The sequence below is a fragment of the Halichoerus grypus genome, chromosome 1, assembly GCF_964656455.1.
Source record: "Halichoerus grypus chromosome 1, mHalGry1.hap1.1, whole genome shotgun sequence".
Taxonomy (NCBI): Eukaryota; Metazoa; Chordata; class Mammalia; order Carnivora; family Phocidae; genus Halichoerus; species Halichoerus grypus.
In genome coordinates, this window is record NC_135712.1 from 112,128,393 (window position 1) to 112,154,605 (window position 26,213).

Here is a 26,213-nt window from a genome sequence, read left to right on the forward strand (position 1 = left end):
TACTATATACATTCTGACTCAAATATCATGATTTATATATGTATGTGTGTATAATGAATCCAAAAAAGGTAGAAGAAAATGCACCCAAATGTTAAAAATGGTAATTTTTTAAGCAGGAGAACTAAATATAACTTATTTTTATGCTTTCCTATATCTTCATTTCCTACAATGATCATGTATGTAATTAGAAAAGTCCTATTATTAAAAAATGATGTGTAAAATACTGTCTTATTTTAGTGTTATAAGAAATTGGTTTTTTTTCTTTGTTGCATAAAAAACTTCGAAAAACTCAAAAGGATGTATTTATTACATGCTGTGCAGCGGAATAAAATGTATTATTTATCTTTTCAATGGCAGGATATAAAATCTATAAGCAATAGTATTAAACTATCTGTTTTATTAAAATTTAAATGGAAATGTGTTCATAGTTACATTTGTCTTGTTTTAAAAATAAATCAGCATCCATTTTAAGTAATGAAGATTAAATACATTATGATAAAATTATTTTAAGGTTTGCCAGATTTTAATCAAGTAACAACAGTTTAGAGATATACGTATACATATACAGATAGAACATACACTTTTTATAACTGTAAGGCATACTTTATGATATATAATCTTTTTACCACAAAATATATATACTTCTCAGATATGAAACAAAACTGATATGACTAGGAAGACACTACTACCTGGGACCAGGGTAATACCTTTACAAGTAGTTTAGCTTTTATATATGACTTTGGTAGTATCTGTGTACAAATAAGCCAATTAGCTGGCATATTTTGGCAGTGTGAATCTATAAGACATTAGTTGACTTTCACAAAAGTTTCTGAAACTCGATGATTACTGCTTAGCAAGTCTATGTACAAAATGTGCAGTAGCATGTACAAGTGGGCCAGAGTTGCTAATAGCTAAATAGGAACAAAAGCTTTCCTGCCCTTTGGAAATTGGGCAGAGCAATCTTGAGCTCTGATCCCCTGTTGCTCCTCTCAGGGTTTAACATATTCCAAATACCTTTATGTGGAAATCAAAAATAGCAGAACAAGAGCAGACTGGGGAGATGTCATTTCTGTCAGTAAAATTTTCCCAATCAACACATTCATCCAGTTTCTGACATCATTCTTTGAGTGGCCATCATCTATCTAGTGCAAAATGGGGCGAAATATGGCTTTGCTTTGTTTTGTTGCACAGGGAAAGAAAAGCTTTTGTTCAGAGCTTTGGAAAGTTTCGTTGAGACCACATAACCTTTTTCTTCTTAAATTCTGAAAAGTAGCTAATGCTCATTTGGTAGTGAAGTGCTGTAGAGGAATGTTTTTCTTGCTCCTTCTTTCACAAGATTACTTCAGCGACAGGTTTCGAGTGTGTCACTCAACTTCAACACATGAGGCAGACTTCTTGGTGGATGCGTTTCCATGATCTGAGGGGCGGTAGGAAAGTGTGCTCATTTTTGTTGATAGGCTTGAGTGGGATTTAGCCTTTGGGGGGATGTATTTCAGAAGCTGGAGAAAATATTTTTTAAATTTCTTCCCCAGAAAGCCATAAAAGAGAGGATTCAGGCAATTGTTAAAATAAGCTATGCAAATGGTGATGGGCATGGCGGTGTCAACAATATCTGCAATTTTACAGTCATGTATGATGCCCAGTTGGATCAATACATCCAGAAAAGTGAATATTTGGTGGGGGACCCAGGAAAAGAAAAAGAAAAGCACAATTGCCATAATTATCTTGAAAATATCATCATTTCTTGGCTTGTTCTTCTGAATCTCATAAGCCCTCTTTAAGGTCTTCCAAATAAGAGTATAACTTGTAAGAATGATCAGAAAAGGAAACAAGAAACCCAGTATATTCTTGGTTAGGCCGAGTCCAATGGGGAGGGTTGAATTTTGGGATTCATAATGGAAAGCACAGACCGTGATATTGGTGTTCTCGATGAAAAATACATTTCGGTGGATTATGGTTGGCAAACTGGCCAAGCCAGCCAGCAGCCAAATAATGATGCAGGTGACTTTGGCCATAAGCATTGTGCGCCGGAGGCGGGACTTCATAGGATGAACAATAGCCAGGTAACGATCGATGCTTAGACATGTAAGTAGAAACACACTGGCATAGAGGTTGAAACTGACACTGGCTGAAGCAATCTTACATAGGTAATTGCCAAAGGGCCAGCGGTATTCCATAGCAGTATAGACAGCCCACAGTGGCAATGTCAGTAAAAAGCATAAGTCAGCCAGTGCTAAATTCAAAAGAAAAACACTGGCCACCGTCTTCAGTTTCATGTAAAAGTAAATGACAATCACTACCAAGCTGTTTCCAAATATTCCCACCACAAAGATGATACTGTATAAAGTAGGGATCATGACAAATATGTAATTGTGCCTTCCAGCTTTGGGACAGTCATCTTGGATTCTTTTAATACCATCTTCAATGGAAGAGTTGAGGATCATCTTGAACTCTTGGGTTAATTAATTAGTCTCAGACACTATGCCAGATGCACCTGGAGAAAATAAAAATGAAAAGGTAAAAAAAAATTAACTTCCGGTTATAAACATATAGTATTATTTTCAGTCATAAATACAGTAACTCAACTTTAGTCTTAGGGAAAAATAGATACTTTCTGGAGAAAACCTGAACTGAGAAAGTCTAAGTTTACACATTTGAATTAATTTTTAGAACATACTGCTTTTCTAGGAAGTGATAAATATCCTCCAGACAAATGAAAGTAGGGATCCTATGTGAATAAACTTATCTAGGTCCTTCGCATTTTTTCTAGAAGTAAATCCTAGCTTCCAAATTGATTAAAAAAGCCTAATCTAAATGTCAGAAAATAACACTGAATTAAATTAGTTATTCAGGAACACTTGAGTTTTTCCAGAGGTAGGCAAGGCTAATTAATTTGTCTTAACCTCAGAAGTGTGACACATCTGTATTTTATTCTTCAAACCATTTCTTTCATTTCACAATCTTTACTTAAATATAAACATTATTAGCATCCTCCCTGAAGTCATCAGAATAGCTTCCTCTAGGTTACTGAGGAAATTGGTCATTGTGGGAACTGATTTAGGAAGGGATAAGGGGGAGCGCTCAAAACTTTGTGGAACAGATTCTTGCCATGGTTTCCCAGGCCACTACAGGCAAGACCCACTTTATTCTTTAATTTCAAACTCAGTCTAGCACAAGAGACTGAATCTCCTAACTTGTGTGCTTGCCAGCGATTTCTGGAGTGAACTCTGAGGTTAACCATTTGTATAACAAGAATGTCAAATGAGCAGAATAGGTCAGGATTATCAATAAAACATGTCTTTTTGTGGGGGCTTAAGATAGCAGCAGTTCTCTAGGATTTTCGGAAGAATCAGGTGCTCAGGAATGAGCTCCATAAAGACGTCTGCAAATATTTGCTTCAATATTTTACATAACAAGTAATCAGGCTATTCATTTATGTGATTTAGAAAATCAACATATTCTGCTCTAGCAGAGTCTGTCAGAAAACCCTTGGGAGGGAGGCTGAGGATGCCGTGAGGGTAACATCACAGGATGTGGCACAGCATGCTCTGAGGTGAAAGCTCAGCATCGGGCACAGGCGAGGCTGACTGGGCGGGAAAGGGGTGCTGGGTAAAGATCTTCTTGCTACACCAGGAGCAGGTCTCTAGAAGAGCATGGCTGTGCATTCCTCTCATTCCTCTCAGCAAAGTATCCTAGACAAGAATAAGACACTACTAGTCTGCCCAGGAGAGCTGTGCTTGGCATCCAGGAGAGCTGGATGAGCACATACACCTAAGGTAGCGTTCATCTTGGTATAAAGTGGTGCTGTAAGAGGGATGAGACTCAGGTAGCTAGATTTTAAGAGCGAGCACTAGGAAGGAAAAGCTTCTTAAGTGGCCTCTTTGCCTCTCACAAGAGGTAGTTACTCTCCTTGTCCAAGGTTTTGGCTTCCTGTCCCCATCATCTCCTCCTTGTGTACTCAGCCTTATATAATTGAAATGTTTTTCTTCTCTTTTCGTTCATGGGAGCATTAGTAGCCACAGACAAGCAGATGTCACATCCTCTGTGGAGCCTTTCTGACTTGTCTGGGCAATTGGCTGTTCCATTTGTTAAGCCACTTTGGCACTTTGGATGCAAGGATTGACACTGTATTGTAATGGTCTGTTGACCTGTCTTCTCCACTGGTATGTCAGCTTCTTGAGGGTAGGGCCTGTTTCGAATAATCTTGTTTACTGATGGAGGCCCCAGCCTATTCCAGGGGACAGATGATAAATGTTTGATGAATGATGCAGCCAGAGGACAAAAGGATGAGTAAATGCATATAACTTAAAAGCTGTGAGTATAACATATTGAGACTAGTTTCCGTGGGGCTAATGAAATAATTTACATTTTGTTCCTGAAAGGATCTTATAGAAAATACTCAATGTTAACCTGGGTCTCACTTTGGATAAAAAATCCAAACCAAAAGCAAAACCAAACCAAACAAACAGACAAAAAAATCCTTGGTACTTTTAGAAATATGTGGTTTCTAAAACAGAAGAAGATGAAAAGGAGGAATAAATATAATGGAAACTAGGGCTAGGCTCTCAGGGAGATATGACCTATTTCTTCCTCACACAGAAGGATTTCCCTATATTTTGCTGATTTTTCAGTTTATTTTATTATAGTTACTGAAATTATGCCAGTTTAGAAATATAAATTCCTTTAGGTAAACAACTATTCTCTATTAAAAATTAAATGCTTCATAAAAGGTTTATGGGCTAGCAGTCATTTACGCCTTAATGTGTATTAATTTACTTATTTGTTCTTCTAACATTTGGTTGAGATCAGTTGGATTTTGCCTAGGAAAAAGTGGAAATGTCAAGGTTAAAGAATCTCAAAGATTAAAAAGCAGTCTGGGTGAACTCCATAACTGAAAACTAGGGTAGAGGTAAATATTTGCTTCAGCTTGGGCACAAGGGCACTAACAGGAAGGAAGAAACTTAATGCTTTACAATCCCTTGGGGACCATGAGCTCGGGTGCTTGAAAGTAGGGAGGAAATTCTCCTCTCTTTCTTCTTTTCTCTCTTGACCCTAACTCTAAGAGTACACGTCTCAGGCTGGTTCCATTAAATACTGTGTCTGGAGTGACTAGAATTTTATTCAATAGGCTGGAACTGTAACCATCATTTATTAAAGCATTTCTATGGGAAAATTTGCATTTGAAAGGACCAGTTTACAAACATATTTTGGACTCCAAGTCCTTCACAATCTGAGGTCAGTTTCTTCTTCAGTTCGTACTGATTCATATTGACTAATGTTTAATATTAAAAGGCTGCTCTGAGTAACTGGGGGAACATCACTGGAAAGTTTAGTAAGGTATTATTTATTTATTTATTTTTAAAGATTTTATTTATTTATTTGTCAGGGGCAGGGAGAGAGAAAGAGCACACAAGCAGGGGGAGCTGCAGGCAGAGGGAGAAGTAGGCTTTGCGCTGAGCAAGGAGCCCGATGCATGACTTGATCCCAGAACCCTGGGATCATGACCTGAGTCAAAGGCAGCCACTTAACCGACTGAGCCTCCCAGGCGTCCCAGGTATTTATTATTTAAATGAGTATATCACTTGAGAAACTCTGGACATCACATTGAATATACTAATTAGAAGAACATTTTACATAAATATTTATATAAGTAATGATCAAGACTTCCTGCCAGGTAAGGAAACAAATTTTCTCATATTTGAGGGGAGCAGAAAGGGGAGAGGAATTTTAAGATGATAGAAACAATGGGAGCAAGCACAGGGAAGTATAAATGCAAATAGTGCATTTAATGGGCAGTCATCCATTTATCATATATTCACTGAACACCTACTATGTGCTGGGATTAAGGATGCAAAGTGAAAAAGTTCATATTCCTTCTCCTCCTTTTAGGCATTTGAGTCTACCGGGGAGCGGGGGGAGGGGCCTAGAGCTTTAAAGACAGAATTATCTCTAGTGTTGAATATTATGCCGTAACAGGGTCATATGGAGTGTTCCGTATTTATCATTGACCCAGCTTGGTGGTGGGAGACTGGGGGAGTGATCAGGGGCACCCCCGAGAGAAGATGGTATTTGGACTTTGGAGGATGTATGGGAAACAAAGTGGTTAGAACTTAAAGGCAACAGTGAGCCAGCCGAGGTAGAGTAGAGATTGTCATCACGTGAACTTTTCCCTCCTTACAGATGTCTGCAGCATCATCCATGGGAAACTGTTCTTAAAAATTTACAGATATCTCACAACCGCCTGGGCAGTGATGTCAGATCTGAATGTGCGCTGGATGCGAGGGTGACTCGGGCCATAATGGTGTGCAAGAAATATCATTCTCTGTCGGCACTGTTGCCACTGATAGGCTTTCCTAGAGAAACCAGATTCTCAGGAAAGAGGGAAAATGGAACTCTTGTGATTAGTTGGCACCTATAATTGATGATAAATGACTGGGAAAGAGTAGGGTTCTTTTCTCTTTGAAGCCAAAAGGATGCTGTTTTGATGAGGAGCCAAAGGAAAGAGATGTGATCTATCAGGAACAGCAAACTTACGAATCCCAGAAAGCAGCTACATTTCATTCTATTTCTTCTCCCAGTAGGGTTTTCAGCACGTAGGATATACTGATTAAAAAAAAAAATCAGGAGATCCACCTCTCCCTGTTTCTGGGTCTAACCACAGCTTTTACACAGGCTCTGTGCCTTATATGAATCCCATAGCACCATTTCTTCTTGGGGGAAAAGAGATGGGGTTTGGAGTCAAAATACTTATAACGGAATCTTCCCTTGCCACTTACAAATCCGTATGGCTCTGGGTAAGTCACCGCATTTCTCTGAACATAAGCCTCAGTTCCCTTATCTGTAAGGAATGGGAACAGTGATTCTTATTGCATATGATTGTTATGGGAATTAAATGAGATAACCCAAAAGCATTGGGCATACCTTTCAAACAGTATGTGTTTAATAAATATGGTTTTTTGAATCTTTACTATTATTTTTTTGAATGCAAGCAAATGTTGACTTAGCCATGGCTCAGAAAAACACAAAAGATTTTTTTAAAAAGGTTTATCATTGGTAAGTTCTTTCTCTTGACATAAAAGGCTAAAAATACCAGGATGTTGTTCTTTCAAAGTATGAGTAAAAAAATCATCTTAAACAGCTGAATACATTGGCCCTGAGTCAGGTGGGAACTTTCAGTCTGCTGTAAACACAAGGTTGGCTCATGGTGGCCACCCTACATTTATCCACTGCTTGCTTTCATAGTAGATACCTTGTGTTCCTTGACAGCTTCCTTTATTCTTTTCTTAAATTTTATTATGTTATGTTAGTCACCATACATACATCATTAGTTTTTGATGTAGTGTTCCATGGTTCATTGTTTGTGTATAACACCCAGTGCTCCATGCAGTACGTGCCCTACTTAATACCCATCACCGTGCTAACCCATCCCCCCACCCCCCTCGCCTCTAGAACCCTCAGTTTGTTTTTCAGAGTCCATAGTCTCTCATGGTTTGTCTCCCCCTCCGATTCCCCCCCTTCATTTTTCCCTTCCTACTATCTTCTTTTTTTTTTTAACATATAATGTATTATTTGTTTCAGAGGTACAGGTCTGTGATTCATCAGTCTTACACAGTTCACAGCGCTCACCATAGCACATACCCTCCCCAGTGTCTATCACCCAGCCACCCCATCCCTCCCACTCCCCACCATTCCAGCAACCCTCAGTTTGTTTCCTGAGATTAAGAATTAGCTTCCTTTATTCTTAAAAACAAGCCTAAGAAGGAAGATTTTCTCTTTCTTTCCTTTTTTCTTTCTCTCGCTTTTTTCTTTCTTTCTTTCTTTCTTTCTTTCTTTCTTTCTTTCTTTCTTTCTTTCTTTCTTTCTTTCTTTCTTCCTTCCTTCCTTCCTTCCTTCCTTCCTTCCTTCCTTTCTTTCTTTCTTTCTTTCTTTCTTTCTTTCTTTCTTTCTTTCTTTCTTTCTTTCTCTTTCTCTCTCTCTCTCTCTCCCCTCTCCCTCCCTCCCTTCCTTCCTTCCTTCTTCCTGTCTTTTTCTCTCTAATTCTAAGAGTATTTCCCCAAGACTTTTGATTAGAATATTAATACCTTCTTAAGCTTTTAGGCAAGCCAAAACCAATCTAATTAAATTGTTCATTACAAGCTCCTTTTTTAATGAGTTTGCAATCTAAGGGAAAAAAAATACCACATAGTTTCCTATGATAATAAAGAGAGAACTAAAAGACAAAGTAATTATATTTTAGAATAATCTTCTATCAAAGTATCTTTCTTAAATATCTAAAAGAGTAGACTAGTGTTTGTAAGTCATTTGCTGGGAGTGCTGGGCAGCTCAATAAACCATCCTGTTCAAAAGTCGTTCTTTTTATTGCTCTATTTTATAATTTAGACTTTAGAAAGCAACTTTTTCTGCTCCTGTGTGTTTTTTTCCCTCAGTAATGAATGAAGCATTCTACCGGGGACAACTGTTAGTCAGTATCCATTTGTGAAGTCACTGAATCATAGAAGTTGGCAGTAAAATTTTTACGGTTTCTACTTGTTTCTTTTTCAAATCCACTTGTTCTTATTTCTTAACCTTCTGTTCTTATTTTATAGGGTCTATTTGTACCCTTATCTCTTTAAACATTTTGAACATCTGTATGTTAAGAGCCCCTATCCAATTGCTTTACTATTTGTAGTTTGTAGTTCTTCTCATATAAATTCTATTTGTTTCATCCGTGGACACTCTTTCTTGGCATTTGCCTTTATCTTAAATTTTGTAATCTTTGTGAGTTAATCTGTGGGGATTAACTTCTTTAGGAGGCCTGATGTCTATATGGTGGTGGCCTGTGAAATTTCTGCTTGGGCATACAATATTCATGTTGTATTTTAATGCCAGTTTTCAGCCTCATTTCCAATGCCATACTTTTTCTTCAGATAATGCAGATTAGGCCCCCCGCCCATTCTCAAATTTTTGCTGGTCTGCAGAAGTTATCTAGTTTTTGGTCACAATAGGCAGTAATTTTCCAGTTTCTGGCTTTAACCAGGAAAGCCAGTTTCACTTGCCTTTAGTGCACACGTCTAATGGTCTTGAATTCCATCCTGATAAACTCACTAAAACTTTATCTTGGTTGTGTAACTGGTATTGGTTCTTCTCTGGCCCATTGATCTCAATTTTTTTTTTCTTTCTCTCTTTTTTTTTTAAAGATTTTATATATTTGAAAGCAAGAGTGGGGGGGGACATGAGCGGGAGGGGGTTTGCAGAGAGGAAGAAGCAGGCTCCCCGCTGAGCAGGTAGCCCTACTACGCGGGCCTTGATCCCAGGACCCTGTGATCATCACCTGAGCCAAAGGCAGACGCTTAACTGACTGAGCCACTCAGGTGCCCCATGTGGTCTCAATTCTTATTCAGAGCTTTGATTTGATATTTTATGTATTTAGAGAAAGAAGGGTAATGTCCATGATTGCTTAGTTTATTGTCTTCATCTTGACTGGAAGTTGCCCTACACATTATTTGGAGATAATGGTTAAGTTGCTTGGACCCAATAAACTTTGCATTATAGTCTTGCCCCTATTCATGCTCACTCCTGCCCCCGTCATGCCTTTTAATGAAGCATCCAAGCCCTTCTGGTGGTACTCTTTTCCATCATGGTAATCCTGGCAGCCAGGAAGAAGGGAGCATGGCAGAGAGCTTGGCACCATGGGGCAAGTGACCAGAATTGCTTTTAAGTCAGATGCACGAGAGAATGGCTGGCAATCCTAGACTAACCTCTCTATGTTAAACACTTTTCTGGGAGATGATTTTGTTTACCTCTTCAATTCCTAGGTGAATATTTTTCTTAGAACACACAATATATTTTATTACAATTATTAATGCCATACTGAATAAGTACTCAAGATTCAGTGTCCTTAAGCTTAATGAATGGCTGTATGATATGTCTAAGTGGTAAAAGTGGTTTTTGGCCCTCTTCCCAAGTCAGCATCATCCACTGTGGCTTGCCTCACAAGAAATGAAAATAGAACTGCCTTCTTATTTCTGCACATACCAGTTGTAACCAACTGTGGTGATGGTGATTAAATGTCCTGCCATCCTCAACTAGCCCTCCCCTCTGCTTTCCAAAATAGCCCAAGAATAGAAAGAACTCAGCTTTATGAAAGAAAATTAAGAAGTTCCTTCCAAGTTAGGGTATATACTTCAATGAAGGTAAAATGTGAATCCTAAATTTTTGCTTATTAGAAATTATTCAATACTTTAATATCTAATAATGTAACACTAAATTACAGTTCAATTTCTTTCCACTTCAGATGCTTCTATTTATCATACATTACAGTTCAAATAACTCACCTGTGATGAATATCCCAAGCCCCCAAACAACTCCCTTTATTCCTATGATATTTCTTCCTACTCTTTTTCTATCTTAAACTCTTCGTTGTTTTTTGTTGTATTTTTAATTTTTTTAATTTCAGAAAGAAAAGGGAAACAGGTAGGGATGAGATACATGTCATGAAGTCTAATCACATGCTAGAAATCGTCTTTTGACCTGTTGGTGTTAGTAGAAAATATTCTTATGTTAAAAATAGAGGGTCATGGAAGGCTTTAGTGAGCCTCGAAAGAGTTGTGCTGTGCAGACTAAGAGAAAAGGAAAATAAATACAGCTTGGAAGAAGGCTTGTATATAAATAAACTCCTGTTCTCTTATACTCCCAAATTCCTCAAACGTAGGAACTCAGAATTTCCCCAAGGGAATCATAACCACATTTCAAAGGATCAGCATCTCAGCCATTCATCAAAAGGGAGGAAACATCATTTTTAATAATATGGCTCTTGGAGACTGTTCACAAGCTTTCCTTTCTCAATAGATGAAAAAGGCAGCTCCAATGTGGGCATCTCCGTCAACAGCTGTTTTATCCAACTTGTGAGCAAAACCCAAATTTTGTATGTTAAGCCACTTCATATTTGCTTCTCTGAGACTTTAAATCAGCAGCAGAAACTGCCTATCTCATTTCACATTCCACTTTAAAGGGGTATGAGGAAAGTTACTGGGAAAGAAAGGAAGTGCTAATTAATTTGTATGCTTATGAAATCATGATATTATTATAGAATTTATATGTATTATGAGTTTTATGTTAGAAATTACTGGCCACGTGGCAGTTCATTTCAGATTTAAGTTTTTAACATTATAGAAATCACATAATCATACATTTAATTTAATTTTTAAATCTTTTTAAAATTTTAAGTTTTGTCTTTTTTTTATTTATGTTCAATTAGCCAACATATAGTACATCATTAGTTTTTGATGTAGTGTTCAATGATTCATTAGTTGCATATAACCCAGTCCTCATAATCATACATTTTAAATGAAGCTAGAAGGATCAAATATTACCTGTATTGTACATGTTTCCCCAAATTGCCCAATGTTCTGATTGCAGTAGGAATACTCTGAATGATAGTCTACAAATTGGTCCTACACAACGTATAAGGAGACTAGAATTCTAATTTTGGCTTTCTCATTCACTAACTAGGTGACCTTGAACCAGTCACTTAGCTTCTTTAGACCTCTGCATTCTCAGGGAACTGGTACGTGGTTAAAGAAATCTCCTGAAACACTGAAATTTTATAACCTTTCTTTGAAACAGGTATATATCTTTTGAAGACAAAGGCAATAATGGCTTAACAAGTAGAAATGACTTGATAAATCCTTAAATCAGCCAACATCTATCTATCGATATGGATATTATTAATGCCACAATGATTTAATAACATTCTGTAGTTAAATACAAGAAGTTTTTTTCTTAAAAACAGAATGAATTTTACCTTTTACTGAAGATAAAGAAACTCTATGTAAGAGTATTATATTATAGTGACATTGGTTTTTCTCCCCATTTTTTAGATTATCTACTCAAAGAAATGTTTTCCCAGCACAGCATTTGGATAGCTGGTTGTGACCCTAGGTTATTGAGGTCAAGTGTATAAGTTTGAGCCCTAATCTAGACTAGCTAGATTAGTTTCTAGACTGTGAGCCTCTCAGGCATCCCCTGTATTATTCCTTGGCAATTCCAGGTGAAAGGGTAAAGACAGATTGTTTCATGGCTGCAAATCAAAATTACAAGCATGCCCTGCAGTTAGGGAGTCAGGATTACATCATCCTATGAAAAAGGTGGCACAATGTGTTATTGTTAAAATAACTCATACAAAACAAACCTACTTTCAGATTTCTTTGTTGGGAAGATACAACTTTTTTAAAGTTTAGCAAATAGTTAATGGGATTCAGTTGTCCAGATAAAAACACAGAGGTGAGGAGCGCCTTGGTGGCTCAGTTGGTTAAGCGGCTGCCTTCGGCCCAGGTCGTGATTCCAGGGTCCTGGGATCAAGTCCCATGTCCGGCTCCCTGCTGAGCGGGGAGCCTGCTTCTCCCTCTCCCTCTACCTGCTGCCCCCCCTGCTTGTACTCTCTCTCTCTAATAAAAAATAAAAAAAAATCTTAAAAAAAAACAACACAGAGGTGAGGGCAGAGTATTATAAAAGAACATCACAGTAATATATTATTTAGAATAATATTTTGAAGTAGTATATTAGCCAGTGTTTTGAAGGGCTAAATGGACTTTGTCCTAAGAAAATGAATTCTGTAAGGTAATGTTTGATTTTATCATAGAATTGCATTTTTTTTGAAACACAGTTTTCTTGCTACTTTTTTCTTTTTAACATTAAAATGCTGTAAAAACTGAGAGACAGCAGAATAGTCTCTCAGAGAAAGCACTAGACGAGAGTTCTGTCAGTCTGCTCTGTCGCTAACCGCTGACACAGTCATACACAGGTAATTTAACCTCTTCGTTATCCCTTAAATATTACAGAATATTTAGAATGGAAATACTAACCCTTGTTCCCACCTCTATTTCATAGATTGCTAAAGGTAAACAGTGAGGTCTTAGGAAGACATAAAAGCACTTTGAAAATATAAATTTTATATGATTTCTGTAGTGGTAAGTGAAATTTAAATAAGGAAAGCTCAGAACTTCAAAAACTAATGGAATTTTTTTATTCAGAAATTCAGCAGAAATACTTTTCATTATTTTAATCTAATGCATTTATTTCAAGAATTATAGTGAGGCATTTGATTAATGCTGAAAGAAAGGTCAAATGGTAGATACTGTATGGCTTCTACATTTAATACTTGTGGCAGCAAATGTCTTGGGTATAAAGTGGGGCCCTCAGACTAAATCTGACCAACAGATTTATTTTCTTTGGCCCCTGAAGCACTTTCAGTTTTTGGGATTTGAATTTTCTGTGGTTTACTAATCCCCACTGCTATTTTCCAATTCTTTAGGACAGTGTGGTTCAAAAGAAATTTTATGTGAACCACATATGTAATTAAAAATTTCCCAGTAGCCACACTAAACAAGTAAAAAGAAATAGGTGAAATTAATTTTGATAATATGTTATTTAATCCAACATATCCAAAATATTATCATTTCAACATGTAATCAATATAAAAATGAAAATATTTTACATTTTGTTGGTACCAACTCTTAAAAATTAGGAGTATAGTTTTATGTTTCCAGCACATCTCAGTTGGAAGTAGCTGAACGCTTCAAGAGTTCAGTCATCACTTGGGGCTGACTACCAAATTAGACAATACAGCGTTAGATGCTTCCCTCACCTACAGAGCCCTTGTAGCAATGGTTCTGAAAATGTGGTCCCGGGAATAGCAGCATCAGCCTCACCTGGGAATTCCTTAGGAGTGCAAATCTCAGGCCCCACTCCAGACCTACTGAATCAGAAACTCTGTGGGTGGGGTCCGGCAGGCTATGTTTTAATGAGCCCTCCAGGTAGTTTTGATGTACACTAATGTTTAAAAATCATTGCCCTACTGTCATCTTAATTTGCAACTCTGGCTTATGTGCTGCTAATCATGATTAATAGGCAAAACCAAATCCAACAAATGACAAAAGTGCCCTCAGCTGAAATGCTTTCATTTGGCTCTTCTGAGGCATCAAAACCTGAAATAAGTATGACAGACTCCTAAAATACAGCTTGGGAATTATTCATTAGACTGTGTTTTTCTTTCAGACATTCAGGACTAGTGTAGTTAAGGGGTGCCCAACAGGATGTCATCTAATAAAATACTCCTTGCACTCATTCATAACTGTCTGGAATTTCTTTAAGTGGGATTGGGTTGACAATATCCACTTCCATACCTCCAAGATCTACCTGAGGGAGGAGATAAACGGACTCAGGTGACTAACACAGTAGAAGAGCGTGGTGATGGGAACCGAAAGATCGGAATCAGTACATGAATTTACCTCTTATGAGCTATGGAGTCTTTAACTTTTCTCTTAACCTGTGACTCATTTTCTTCATCTGAAAAATGATAATGAAGAAGTAAAAGATACCTGTCCTGTCAGGCTCACAACATTGCTGGGAACCTCATGAGATAATGTATGTGGAGGTGTCATAAGATCCTGTAGATCTGAGACTTTTGTTAGTGTTATTAAATTTACACTATGGTGTAAATGACTAATTCCCCTCCTACAAGCAAATCTGGATAAGGAGAACTGGGGCACTGCACTGGGGGCTGCAAGTGGAAGAAGCGAATGTACCAGAAAGAGGTAGAGAGGCTCAGAGAGGGAGGCTGATGGCACTGCTGACAAGCTACTTGGACTGGAGGGTTCTGCCAGCTCTAATCATTCTCTTGAATACCTATATAATTTTTAAATATAAATTACAATGATACTACACCACTGATTATAATAAAAAGTTTAGACCACTCTATCTGCTATTATTTCCATTCCATTCATTTCTATGTGGGACTACTTGTATTTTCTAACTAAACAGGCTGTGATAAGTGGCACAAATGCTGGGCCAATAAAAGGTAACAATACTTTGCCAACTGGAAAATACGATGAGATACTGGTGACTGCCTTCCTGTGAAAACTTCATTAGCAATAAATGGGTTACCAGATGTCACATGTCAGATTTGAAATTAAAATATATACCCAGTATTTGTGTGCAGTCTGAGCAGCAGGGAAAAAAGCGAACTCTTTCCCAGAGAGCTGCATAAGTTACTGCACCACTTTTGCCTTCAATTGTCTGTTTTTCCTCTAAATGTAAAATAAAATGTATCCCTTGGTTTGTAAAGTGGAAATATAGCATTTCTGTTTAGAAGGGCTATGTAGTGAAGTGGCACATTACTCATGCAGCAACTCTTTAAGGACAAGGAGAGTATTTCTGAACATTCTCTGCCACACCAAGACCACCATCTCCTCTTGTTTTTAACTTTGCCATAGCAGTTCGTCCTTTTCTTGCCTTTGCTTTCAGCAAGCAATTTCTGCTTTTATTACTGACAACAAAACTGTTCAAGTCAGCAACTGTCAACGTCGACTCCACTCTTCCTGAAGCTGCTGTAACAACAGCACTTTCCTGTCTTCACAATAGTAAAATTCTTCTTGTTCTTCCAGCTAGCTAAGTTGACGCTGTTCTTGTCCTCAAAGTTACAAGCCTCCAGTCCGAAATCAACTGTGGTTAGGGAGGGAACCCCGCAGTCAGAAATAGGACAGCACAATTGCACTTGAGCCAGCAGAAATGTCAAATGCTAAGCCAGTGTGACAGAAATATCTAACATCCTCGAGTTTTTATAAACAAATATTTTTGGCTAAAGAAGGTCCATGTTCCTTTGCAATTTCAAAATCTCCAGTTACTTGGTTCCAGCCTGAAGACCATGGATGTTTGAAACTATTTTTTTCTCCCCAATTTATTTTGGGTCTAGCTTCTGTAGATAGGTGAAGCTAAAAAACAAATTAGAGGGTGAAAGTGAATTATCACTCTTAAGCCTCCTCTTGGAGAAATATTTGCAGTACTCCTCCCTTATTTGTTGGGATACATTCCAAGACCCCCAGTAGATGCCTGAAACCATGGATACAGAATGCTATATATATATATAGTGTGTTTTTTTCCTCTGCATAAGTACCTATGATAAAGTTAATTTATAAATTAGGCACAGTGAGAGATTAAGAACAATAATAAAACAGAACAATTGTAACAATATAACGTAATAAAAGTTATGTGAATGTGGTCTCTCTCTCAAAATACCTTGTATTGTACTGACTCTTCTTATAATGATGTGAGATGATCAAATATCTATGTGACCAGATGAACTGAGGTGAATGACATAGGTTGTGACCTAGCATTTGGCTATTATTGACCGTCTGACAGTGTGTCAGGAGGAGGATCATCTGCTTCCAGACCGCAGGTAACTGAAACTGTGGAAAGTGAAACCACATATGGGGGGGGGGGAGCTACTGTATATAGAATTTCTTTACACATAGAAATCCCCCAAAGTACTTACAAATTTATTTCTGGAACACTGACTACTCATCAGATGCTGGGGATGCAAGACCTACTGCCCTCTGAACTTCACATAAAGGAAGATAGAGCATCATTGAAGTGATTAGCTATATCAGTGGGGAAAATGTCAGTTTAAACTTTTCAATTAATAACTTCAGCACAGAGTGACACACAAGTGTTCAAATAAACTTATTTAATGTACAGTTGTTTTATGCTCCTCTATGATTTTGCTGGTATCTGATGCACTAAGATGACTTATAAAAGTGGCTGAGTATTAACATTAGTTATATTTATAAGCTATGATTAATTGAATGTTTATTATGCACCAAACATCGTGATAATTGCTTTTGTATTTATAAGAGCCTTGTTTTCGACTGAATTGTGTCCTTTCAAAATCCATAGGTTGAAACCTTAATACTCAATGGAGGTAGGGCCTTTTAAGAAGTAATTATTGGTAAATGAGGTCATCAGGTTGGGGCCCTAATCCAATGTGACAGGTGTCCTCATAAGAGGAAGACCACATTAGGAATGTGCTTACATGGAGGAAAAGCTATGTGAGAGGTCTATGAGAAGGTGGCCATCTGCAAGTGAAGGATAGAGGTCTCACCAGAAACCAACCCTGCTGGCACCTTGATCTTGAACTTCTAGCCTGCAGACCCATGAGAAAGTAAATTTCTGTAGTTGAAGCCACCCAGGCTGTGGTATTTTGTTCAGGTAGTCCTAATAAACTACAACAAGGCCTATGAGGGTAAGCACTATTATTCCCATTCTTCAGATGAGGAAACTGAGGCTGAGAGAGCAGGTCCTTACATTTTTGAGATTCTAAAATTTCAAGGCTCAGTTATTTTTTGGGGGGGTAAGGTCATCATTTCATACTCTAGTTCAGTGCTTCTCAACGATGGGTAATTTTGCCCTTCCAGGGACATTTGGCAATGTCTGGAGACATTTTTGGTTCTTACAACAGGCGGAGAGGGGGAGAGGCAATGTTACTTGCATCTAGTGGGTAGAGACCAGGGATACTACTAACCATCTTACAAGGCACAGGGCAGGACCCCACAACAAAGAATTATCGAGCCTAAGATGTCAGTTGTGCAGCTCTTGAGAAACCTTATTCTAGTCCCCCCCTTTTTTTCAATTCTTGATATCTGTAGTTCCTGTTTTTTTATGGAATAAGTTAACTGTATACTATAGCTTATTAGTAGCTTTTGTTTCAAGTATTATATTCATATCATCCCAGGGAAACTATAGATCAAAAGGTAAAATCCTGCTGAGTAACCTTCAAATGTCCAAGGCCATGTTGAGTACTTAGTAGGAGCTCTGAAATTATGAGTTGACTAAATATCTGTTGTGCCAGATCATTCTAGAAATTACCCTCTCTAAGCATTTTCCAGAACTCCAGGATTCTGCATAAGTACACCTGAAAAGAGATTTGAGCTTAGAATTATTATAAGGTCTTTAAGGGATTTGATGGCTGTTGTAGCGGCCCCAAAGTTACCTCTAGAAGGAGGAAGCCACCATGTCCGGAAGTCAAACCCTGCCCTCTGGTGGCATCACTGCCAAAGACACTGTTGGGAATCTGACAGGGCCAGAGTCAATCTGCAGTGTTAGGTTCTGAACTGACTTTGCAATATTTAAATGTAAATTCAACTTTATATTTACATGAGGGCTTTGTTCCCCCCTGTGGAATAACACATTAAATGTAGTCTGTCATCGAGGCTCTCATTAGAATAAAACCAAGTACACAAAAGTGAGAGAGAGGATGAACATACCATTAGTTACAAACCATACTCTGCAAGTTTGGCAACCCAAGAGTTTCAGTTACTTAGTTTGAGTCTTTCATGCTTGCCTCCTCTACCCAGCTGCTTTTCTGATCCATAAAGGCACTAAGTAATTGTTTTTTATAGCCGAGGAAGAACATTTCTAGAAAAAGGATTTCTAAAGGAGCGATACTAATAGAGTCCCATGACTAGAATATTAATTATTGGTTCATGTGGTACTGTCCCTACAAATTCCTTATGGACTAGTTCTAGCACCATTGTGTTTAAAATACCAGCTAAATCTGAGGAAATTATATTGCCCCTTTTTCCGTTAAGAACTCTATTCTCTCACTAGGAAAACACCACTGTACTTCTTATCACAGAGTACAGCCTTTTCTGTATACTGATGCCAAACGGGTAACATTTTAGTGAGGCATTTGAAGTTGTGATATGCAACTCCAGGGGAGACAAACAAGGTCATTTAGAAGGTCTTTTCATTGAGAACATCAGAGCTTTCAAAAGATGCAGGCAGCCTTTCCTGGATAATTGGGGTAAAACAGAAATAAAAAAAAAAACCCTCATAAAGTACAAAAATAAACAATCAGATGGAAACACTCAGAATTAAGAGTGAAAAGATATAGTGAACGTTGATGTCAGATCTTAATACTACATAAAACCAAAAGCAGTGAGTAAGAAAGCAACCTAATTTAAGAAATTGAAGAGTAGAAATCAGTTGATTGAAGTTAGCAGGGGTAAAAAAAAAAAAAAAGACTTAGTCAAAACATGAGTCTAGAACTAGGAGTAGGGGTTTTGGGGGTTATTTCTTTGTCTCTCTAGAAATTAAAACTTTAGGCAAATCATTAAACCTTCATTGGACTTTGACCTGACAAATGGGAATGAGACTATAAAGCCTCTACCTTGCCATTGGAAGAATGTTGTAAGATTATATGTTTAACATAATTTCCTTAAAAGACAGTATATTATACCCATTCAGTGTGAATAGACTAGATACAATAAAAACAAGTTTAACACATGACTGAAGTGGAAAGCTAATGTATATATTAAGAGGTATTTATTCAGCACTTAGAGTTTGAAAAGGAAACATTAACTTTAGTAGAGTCTGTTGGCTGTCAGGCGTCATAGGAAATAACCTATAAGCTTTGCAGTCACGGAGATTAGTTAAGATACCAGCTCCACCTTTGACTTAATCATATAACTGGTTAAATTATTCACCTTCTTTGAGACTTAGTCTCCGCATCTTTAAAATGGGATAAAAATTTACTATATACTGTTAACGTGAGGGTTAAATAAGACATGGAGTAAAAGATTTCCATATATTAAACAGTAAATGTTATCTATTGTTATTATCATTATTTATATTCTCAATATATATTCATACGTTCCCACACAATACTAAGTAAATTGCTCCATAAAATTTTACTTTACATATGTATAGTTTGTCATGTTATTACACATAGCCAAGAACAGACTGAAACAATGTTAGGAGCCCTATCTATACAATACAATATAGTGATATAATTTGTTATTAATCCCATAAAGCAATGTAAAGGATCCAGGAAGGATCCATTTTTTTAAAAGAAGTGAAAGTATGAACAAATAAAGGGCAGATGGTTTTAAGATTACTTTAAGTTGGAGGGGGAAAAATATCACACTACAGACCTTTGGTTGGTGAATCATACCTCAACTAATTAAATGGCAAAAATTTCCTTCAAAATGCAGAATTCAGAGAAAAGAATTTCTTTTCCAACAACTCCCGTAGTATTCATATAAGTCTCTTCCTTGAATTATCTGACTTAACATGTGGTAATTGTTGTTCTTTAATATGATTTCACGAGATTGACTTTCTAATAATTATACAACTTGTATTGTTTCTGGTAATAACATTTTTGGTATTACTTTATTACTGTATGAAATAATGAGAAAACAAAATAGGCTGAGTATTTTTGTACTCAGAATAGAGTAGGCAGATTTGTGAAGTTCATTAGAATTTTGTGAGGATAACATAATCTAATAATTTTGGATATCTTGCTATGAGGAGGTTCTAATTCAAAGAAAGTGTTTAGAAATCAGTATTTCGTTAGGCATGGTTGTATACATGTCAATGATCAGTTTAAAGCCATTCACAAGATAAATTACATGGTTTATGTTATGCTAACAAATTAAGATGTTCTCTTTACATAAAAAGTCGAATGACTTTTGAATGGTCTTTGAGTTTAGGTTTGGAGAGCAGTTTTATCTCAATGTGGATCAGGACATCACAGAAATCTCTGCTATAGAAGGAAATTTATAGGTCATATTTATTCCTTTTCTTCTTCAGAGAAATACAGGAATATATATATGTATGCCCTTTGTCCCTGTAAAAATACACAATTACTGTATTCTAAATCGTGTTTTTGTTGTCAGGTTATCCAAGCAAAGTCTATTTTCACCTATAATGTAGTTGAACTATTATTATCTACAGTCTTTTGCTTTTATGGAAACAAGTCAGAGATTCATAACATTTTATTGCTGGAATAGTCTCTTGAAATTACATGCTCCAAGGTTCACATATTCAAATACTTACAGGGGCTGAGAATAACAGTTGAGGGAAGCAGTCATGGTGGTGAATGGAGGACCCTTCCTCTTTCTCGGAGGAGGTGGGGGGTGGGGAGTCTCACTTCTCAGCTATAGCCAATTGTGCCAGCCGTGATAGGGAGGCACAGGATGATTTTTTTTTTTAAATATAAGCTGGAAATTTAAAATTTTATTTGAAATATCCTATTTTGAAATGTATTCAATTAATACAAATAATAATAATGATAATAATAGCAGCAACACTGTGTAGAACAGAACTCTTCTGCAGATCAAGTTTGGTCCAAGGGCTGCCACTTTAGAATCTAGGATCCAGGCCAACTGCCTAATTTTATAACTGAGAAAACAGAACCTAAGCCCCACAAGATGCTGCAGACCCCCATATTTCAGTGTTTTTATATTACACTAAGTACTTGCAGTACACCTCTTTTAGAAATTCCCCTTCCATTTCCACACCGAACAACAATCTATGGCGGAGGAGTTGGAGGTAGTGAGCAAACAGAGATGTGATGGGCTGAGGTTACTGTTCATTCCTGGGGTCACCCAGCCAGTCGGCCCCACCTGGGTGTGCAGGAGAGCCTAGCTCAGAGCACGAGAACTGTTCCAGAACGGCAGCCTGGATGTCACTCCCTCCTTCACTGTTTCCAATAGCAACTTATTTTTCCCTTTTCATCGTTCCATATTGTTAAAGATACTGTTAGTCTTTTAGAGCTGTTGCTGCATTTCATCAAAGTCTCCAAATGGGTGAATACAGTATAGAATCTGTGACATTCGGGTATTCTTTCATATTATTTTAACATTTATTCAAAAAATATCATCTAGTACCAAAAGGAAGATCAATAATGAAAGAGACTGCTGCTATTTCATAGAGCCACGCTGCCCTAATGGCCCTGGTTATATAACTGGTAATGAGGTTAAATTTTAAAATATTTTTAACAAGTTCTGAAAAATACTTATTTTTCAAATAAATATTTATTTATTATTATATTATTTATTCATTGTCAAGTAAAGTATTTCTAAAGTGAACTGTGATGCTCCAAGCAAGAAATTATTTACTCATTTGTGTTTTTGATACCAATATATTTTCTAAATTAATTCACTGCCGGTTTAAGGAAAACACAGAAGTACATAAGGAGAATATATCTGGTATTGATTAGGTGGACACATTGAGGGAATTATACAGGATTAATAATGAATATGGAGTATTTCTGATGAATGGTAACACTTGGCTAGCAGATACATTTCTTTGGCCTCTAGCCCTAATAAAACTTCCTGGACAAGTTGATTTTTCAGTTTTGTTGGAAAAATAGTTTAGTTCTTGTGAGCATATTTTGAATTCTGCAAAAGGACAACATGTACATTTTGGTTAATTGCCTGGTTAGCTGGAAGAACACAGATCATGGTTTTACACATAGTACCTTAGATGGGAAGAGTGGGGAGCTGTAAAAGTACTAACTTCTATTTTAATTTTATTTTGTGTGAAAAGATCAAATTTCATGCTTTTTCAAGCTATAGAGGTTTCAAGGTAAGGCAGAAAACAAAGATAGAAAATGTTGGTCTGATAATGTAAACATCCTTATAACTCAGGAGGTGCCATGTTGAGGACCACTAGCAGCTGCTTTACTGAGAAGTCTTTATGCTAGAATGAAGGAGTAAGCAGTCCGTGGAAGGTAGTGGAATCTGCTCCTTGGGCAGAGATAGGCACGGGCCAGGGTGGGGGGTGGGGGGGATCAAAGTGAGATGGGAAAGGTCCACATGGCCCATCAGAGCTCCATGGCTTCAGGAACGCTGTTGTCTTTAGCTGGTAACCACCTGCTAAAGGCAACATTTGCCTGGGAGTTGTAGTAATAAGCAAGTATTAAGTATTAGGCTGCTGGGATCAAACTCAGGATCCAGGGAAGAATATTGTGGGTACAGTAGAAGGAACATCTTAGTATCTGAAGTCTCGATGTGCATTTTCATCTGAGATACTGTAGTTTTCATCTCCAGCAATTCAGTTTCAGTCTTTTTTATATCTTACATGTCTCTACTTAATGTTCAAACTTTCCTCTAGCTCCTTGAACATATAGAACACACTTATAATAACCACTTAATATCCTTGTGCATTAATTCTATCATCTGTATCATTACTGAGTCTGTTTCTATTGATTTTTTTTCTCTTTATAGATTGTACTTTCCTGCCTCTTTGCATGCCTGATAATTTTTGAATGGATGCTAAACACTACAAATTTTGCCTTGTTGGTTATTGGATGTTTTTGTATTCTTACAAATATTCTCCAGCTTTGTTCTGGGAAGCAGTTAAGTTACTTGCACATGGTTTTATCCCTTCAGATCTGGCCTTTATGCTTTGTTTGGTGGGACCAGAGCAGCATTTAGTCTAGGGCTGATTTTTTTTTCTTATTCTGGAGGCGAAAAAATCCTTCTGAGTATACCACCTGATGCCCCATGAATTACAAGGTTTTTTACTCTGTCTGGTGGGAACAGGAACTATTTTTGGCTTTGGATGTTCTCTGGAGATTGTCCCCTCTAATCCTCTTGGATGATTACTCATACACATGCACTGAAACACAAGGGGGATACTTTGCAGATTATTGGGCTCTTCTTTTGTAAAACTCTCTGGTACTCAGCCCTGTGAACTCTAGCTCCTTGCCTCTCTGGACTCTTGCCTCCATCTCCTCAACTCAGGGAGACCTGGGAGCTCCTTCTGGGTTCTTCTTTGTGCCATGGCTGGAAACTATCCCCAGGCAGTGAGCTGGGACAACCATAGGGTTCACTTCATTTATATCCCATCCCTTAGAGATTACTGCCTTTTGTTGTCTGATGTATACTGTCTTGAAAGCATTGCACCTCATATATTGTTTCATATATATAAAAATCATTGTTTCATATTTATATGTGTGTGTGTGTGTGAGAGAGAGAGAGTGATGTTGTTTAGGTGAGATGGTAAATAAATCCCTGTTACTCCATCTTGGCTGGACACAGAAGTCTCTGGGTTTGAGTTTTGACCCTACATCTTGTGTGTTATTTGATTTTGGAAGAATTACTCAGCCTTTTCCTCTTCTTTGTCTATTTGTGAAATGGGGATAATAATATAATGATTAATCGATGGAATTATATAGGGGAGAACATGTCATAGTCTATGAGATTAGGCAAAGGAGTATCCATAGGCTGAAAGTGAACTTTAAAAAAACAAAACAAAACACAGCACCTGAGTGGGATGAACTTTCTCCCTAGCAGAAATCACCTGAACCTTTTTCTCTTGCCCCAACAGGGACACTTGCCTTATTTGTTGCCCTCACTCTAAATAATGACCCTTCCCTTTACCTGTGGACCTACTGGTAAAGGGACTATAGGCCAAAAGGCAGCTTGTCTCCTCCAAGAACCCATGGGGCAAAAAACAGGTTTATCTGAAACATTCTGCCAAAGCTATACCACCACACGATTATAGTACTATTAACAGAGTGTGTAATTTTGTTTAAAAAATTGATTTTTTTTCCTTTATTTCACCTTAATTTAATCACTTTTACCAAACTCCTGTGAAGTAAAATGCATAATTATAAATTGAGAACATCTGCCCACAATTGTAAATATTGGAACTCATTCAGCTTATAATCAGTACATTGAAATTTGAAAAGAAAGTGATGTTTTTTAAAGAAAAGATATCTTTTTTCTGACATATTAAAATTCCAACTTAGTAATGTGAGAAAATAATAAAATTGTATGGCTTTTTTATTGCATGTTTATTTAGGCCAAACCAGTATGAGGCAGCTAGATTAATTACTTTTTTACTGTTAAGTACTGTACATAGTTAATTATTTCATCTAAATCGTGTCTGAGCCAAACCTGTGAATTACTGTTCATGCAGGGCAATGATGATAATTTATGTACTCCCTCCATGCTACAGCTTGTTAATATATTATTTTTGATTTGAAACTAGATGTTAAAAGTTTGCAAGAGGCTTTTAAAGACTACTCCGTGACATAAGTTCTAAAATTATGGATTTCAAAATTAAGGTTGACAACATGCTATAATAGGAAATTATTTAGATGATGGAATTATAATACATTTGCCTGAAAAATATATTTTTCCATTTTCTACTCTGATCTGTTGATTCTTATAGTTTCAGCTTGTGCTTTTTACTCTGCCTGATTTTATGGTGTGGCTTTCACTTTGGAACCTTAGGTAGTTTTTCAACATGCACAAAACCTGATCTCACTCACTGTCCCAGTATGGCTAATCAGATGTTTAACTGTGGCTACCAAGTGCCTGATGGCCGTAAGTGCTTAAAGAAGTGCTCACAACCATCATGAACTCACCAAGCTAAACAGATGACAGTGAATCCATTTTTAAAGTGTAGGAGGAGATTATGCTAAGTGAAATAAGTCAAGCAGAGAAAGTCAGTTATCATATGGTTTCGCTTATTTGTGAAACATAAGGAATAGCATGGAGGACATTAGGAGAAGGAAGGGAAAAATGAAGGGGGGAAATCGGAAGGAGAGATGAACTATGAGAGACTATGGACTGAGAAACAAACAGGGTTTTAGAGGGGAGGGGGTGGGGGGATGGGTTAGCCCGGTGATGGGTATTAAGGAGGGCACGTACTGCATGGAGCACTGGGTGTTATACGAAAACAATGGATTATGGATCATCACATCAAAAACTAATGATGTATTGTATGGTGACTAACATAACATAATAAAATTTAAAAAAAAAGTGTAGGATCATCTTTACAAACTTTGAGTAACAGGTTCCCAGTGATACTTGTACATAGTCAAGTAAAAGAGAACTTAAAAAGCTTTATAAATTCAAAAATTAAATTTTGAGATGCCGTTAAAAAAAATGAAAAAATCAGTAAAAATAAAAAGTGTAATTAAAAAAATAAAAAGAGATGTTATAAAGTTTCCTTGCTACTCCCAGCCTGTCCTGGATGAGCCACATTAGCACCACCTGGGAGCTTACTAGTAAAGCAGTCTCAGGGCCCATCCATACCTACGGAGCCAGAATCTGCATTTCAAGATTCTGCAGGTGATTTGGGCATTCATTCAAATTAGGAACCTAGTCTAGAGGGATATTTAGTAATCACTTAAGCCTGTGCATGGATCCAACAGTTTACCCTCCCTGTAGACTGGAGAGGGCCCCAGTCACTAAGCCCACTCCGGTGGCAGCGTGGGGCTGCCCTTGGAGAGACCGGGGAACAGGACAGGTAAGCTTTGGCTGTGTGAGGGATCTCTTGCATTTTCCTGGGGAGCTCTTTCATGGGGAATTTAGAAGAAGAGTCCCAGTGAGGCAAAACTGTGTACCAAGGAAAAGAAATCTATTTCACATAACACAAATATCTGTCGGGTCCATTCATATAATAGATGAACTGGATGTTAATCTTTTGGATGAAAATCAATACAGATCCAGACCTCTTGCCGGAACTTTGGTGGGAAGGTCCTTGCTTATTTTAGGAGAATCAAGGAGCATCGTAAAGGATGGCAGGTGTTTCACATTCCCTTGAAGCACGCGCTCACCTTTTTTTGTTTATGTGAAATATGTGGCTTTTGCAATGTGAGT

General features: G+C 37.4%; 1 protein-coding gene across 1 annotated transcript in view; it reads right to left on the bottom strand.

Moving 5' to 3' along the window:
• Positions 1–501: 501 nt before the first annotated feature.
• Positions 502–26,213, bottom strand: part of AGTR1 (angiotensin II receptor type 1) — a 45,992-nt gene continuing 20,280 nt past the window's right edge. The window contains exon 3 of the mRNA XM_036115636.2: positions 502–2,494. Coding sequence (XP_035971529.1) covers positions 1,365–2,444 — 1,080 coding nt within the window. The 5' untranslated portion in view covers positions 2,445–2,494 and the 3' untranslated portion in view covers positions 502–1,364. The remainder of the gene's footprint in view (positions 2,495–26,213) is intronic.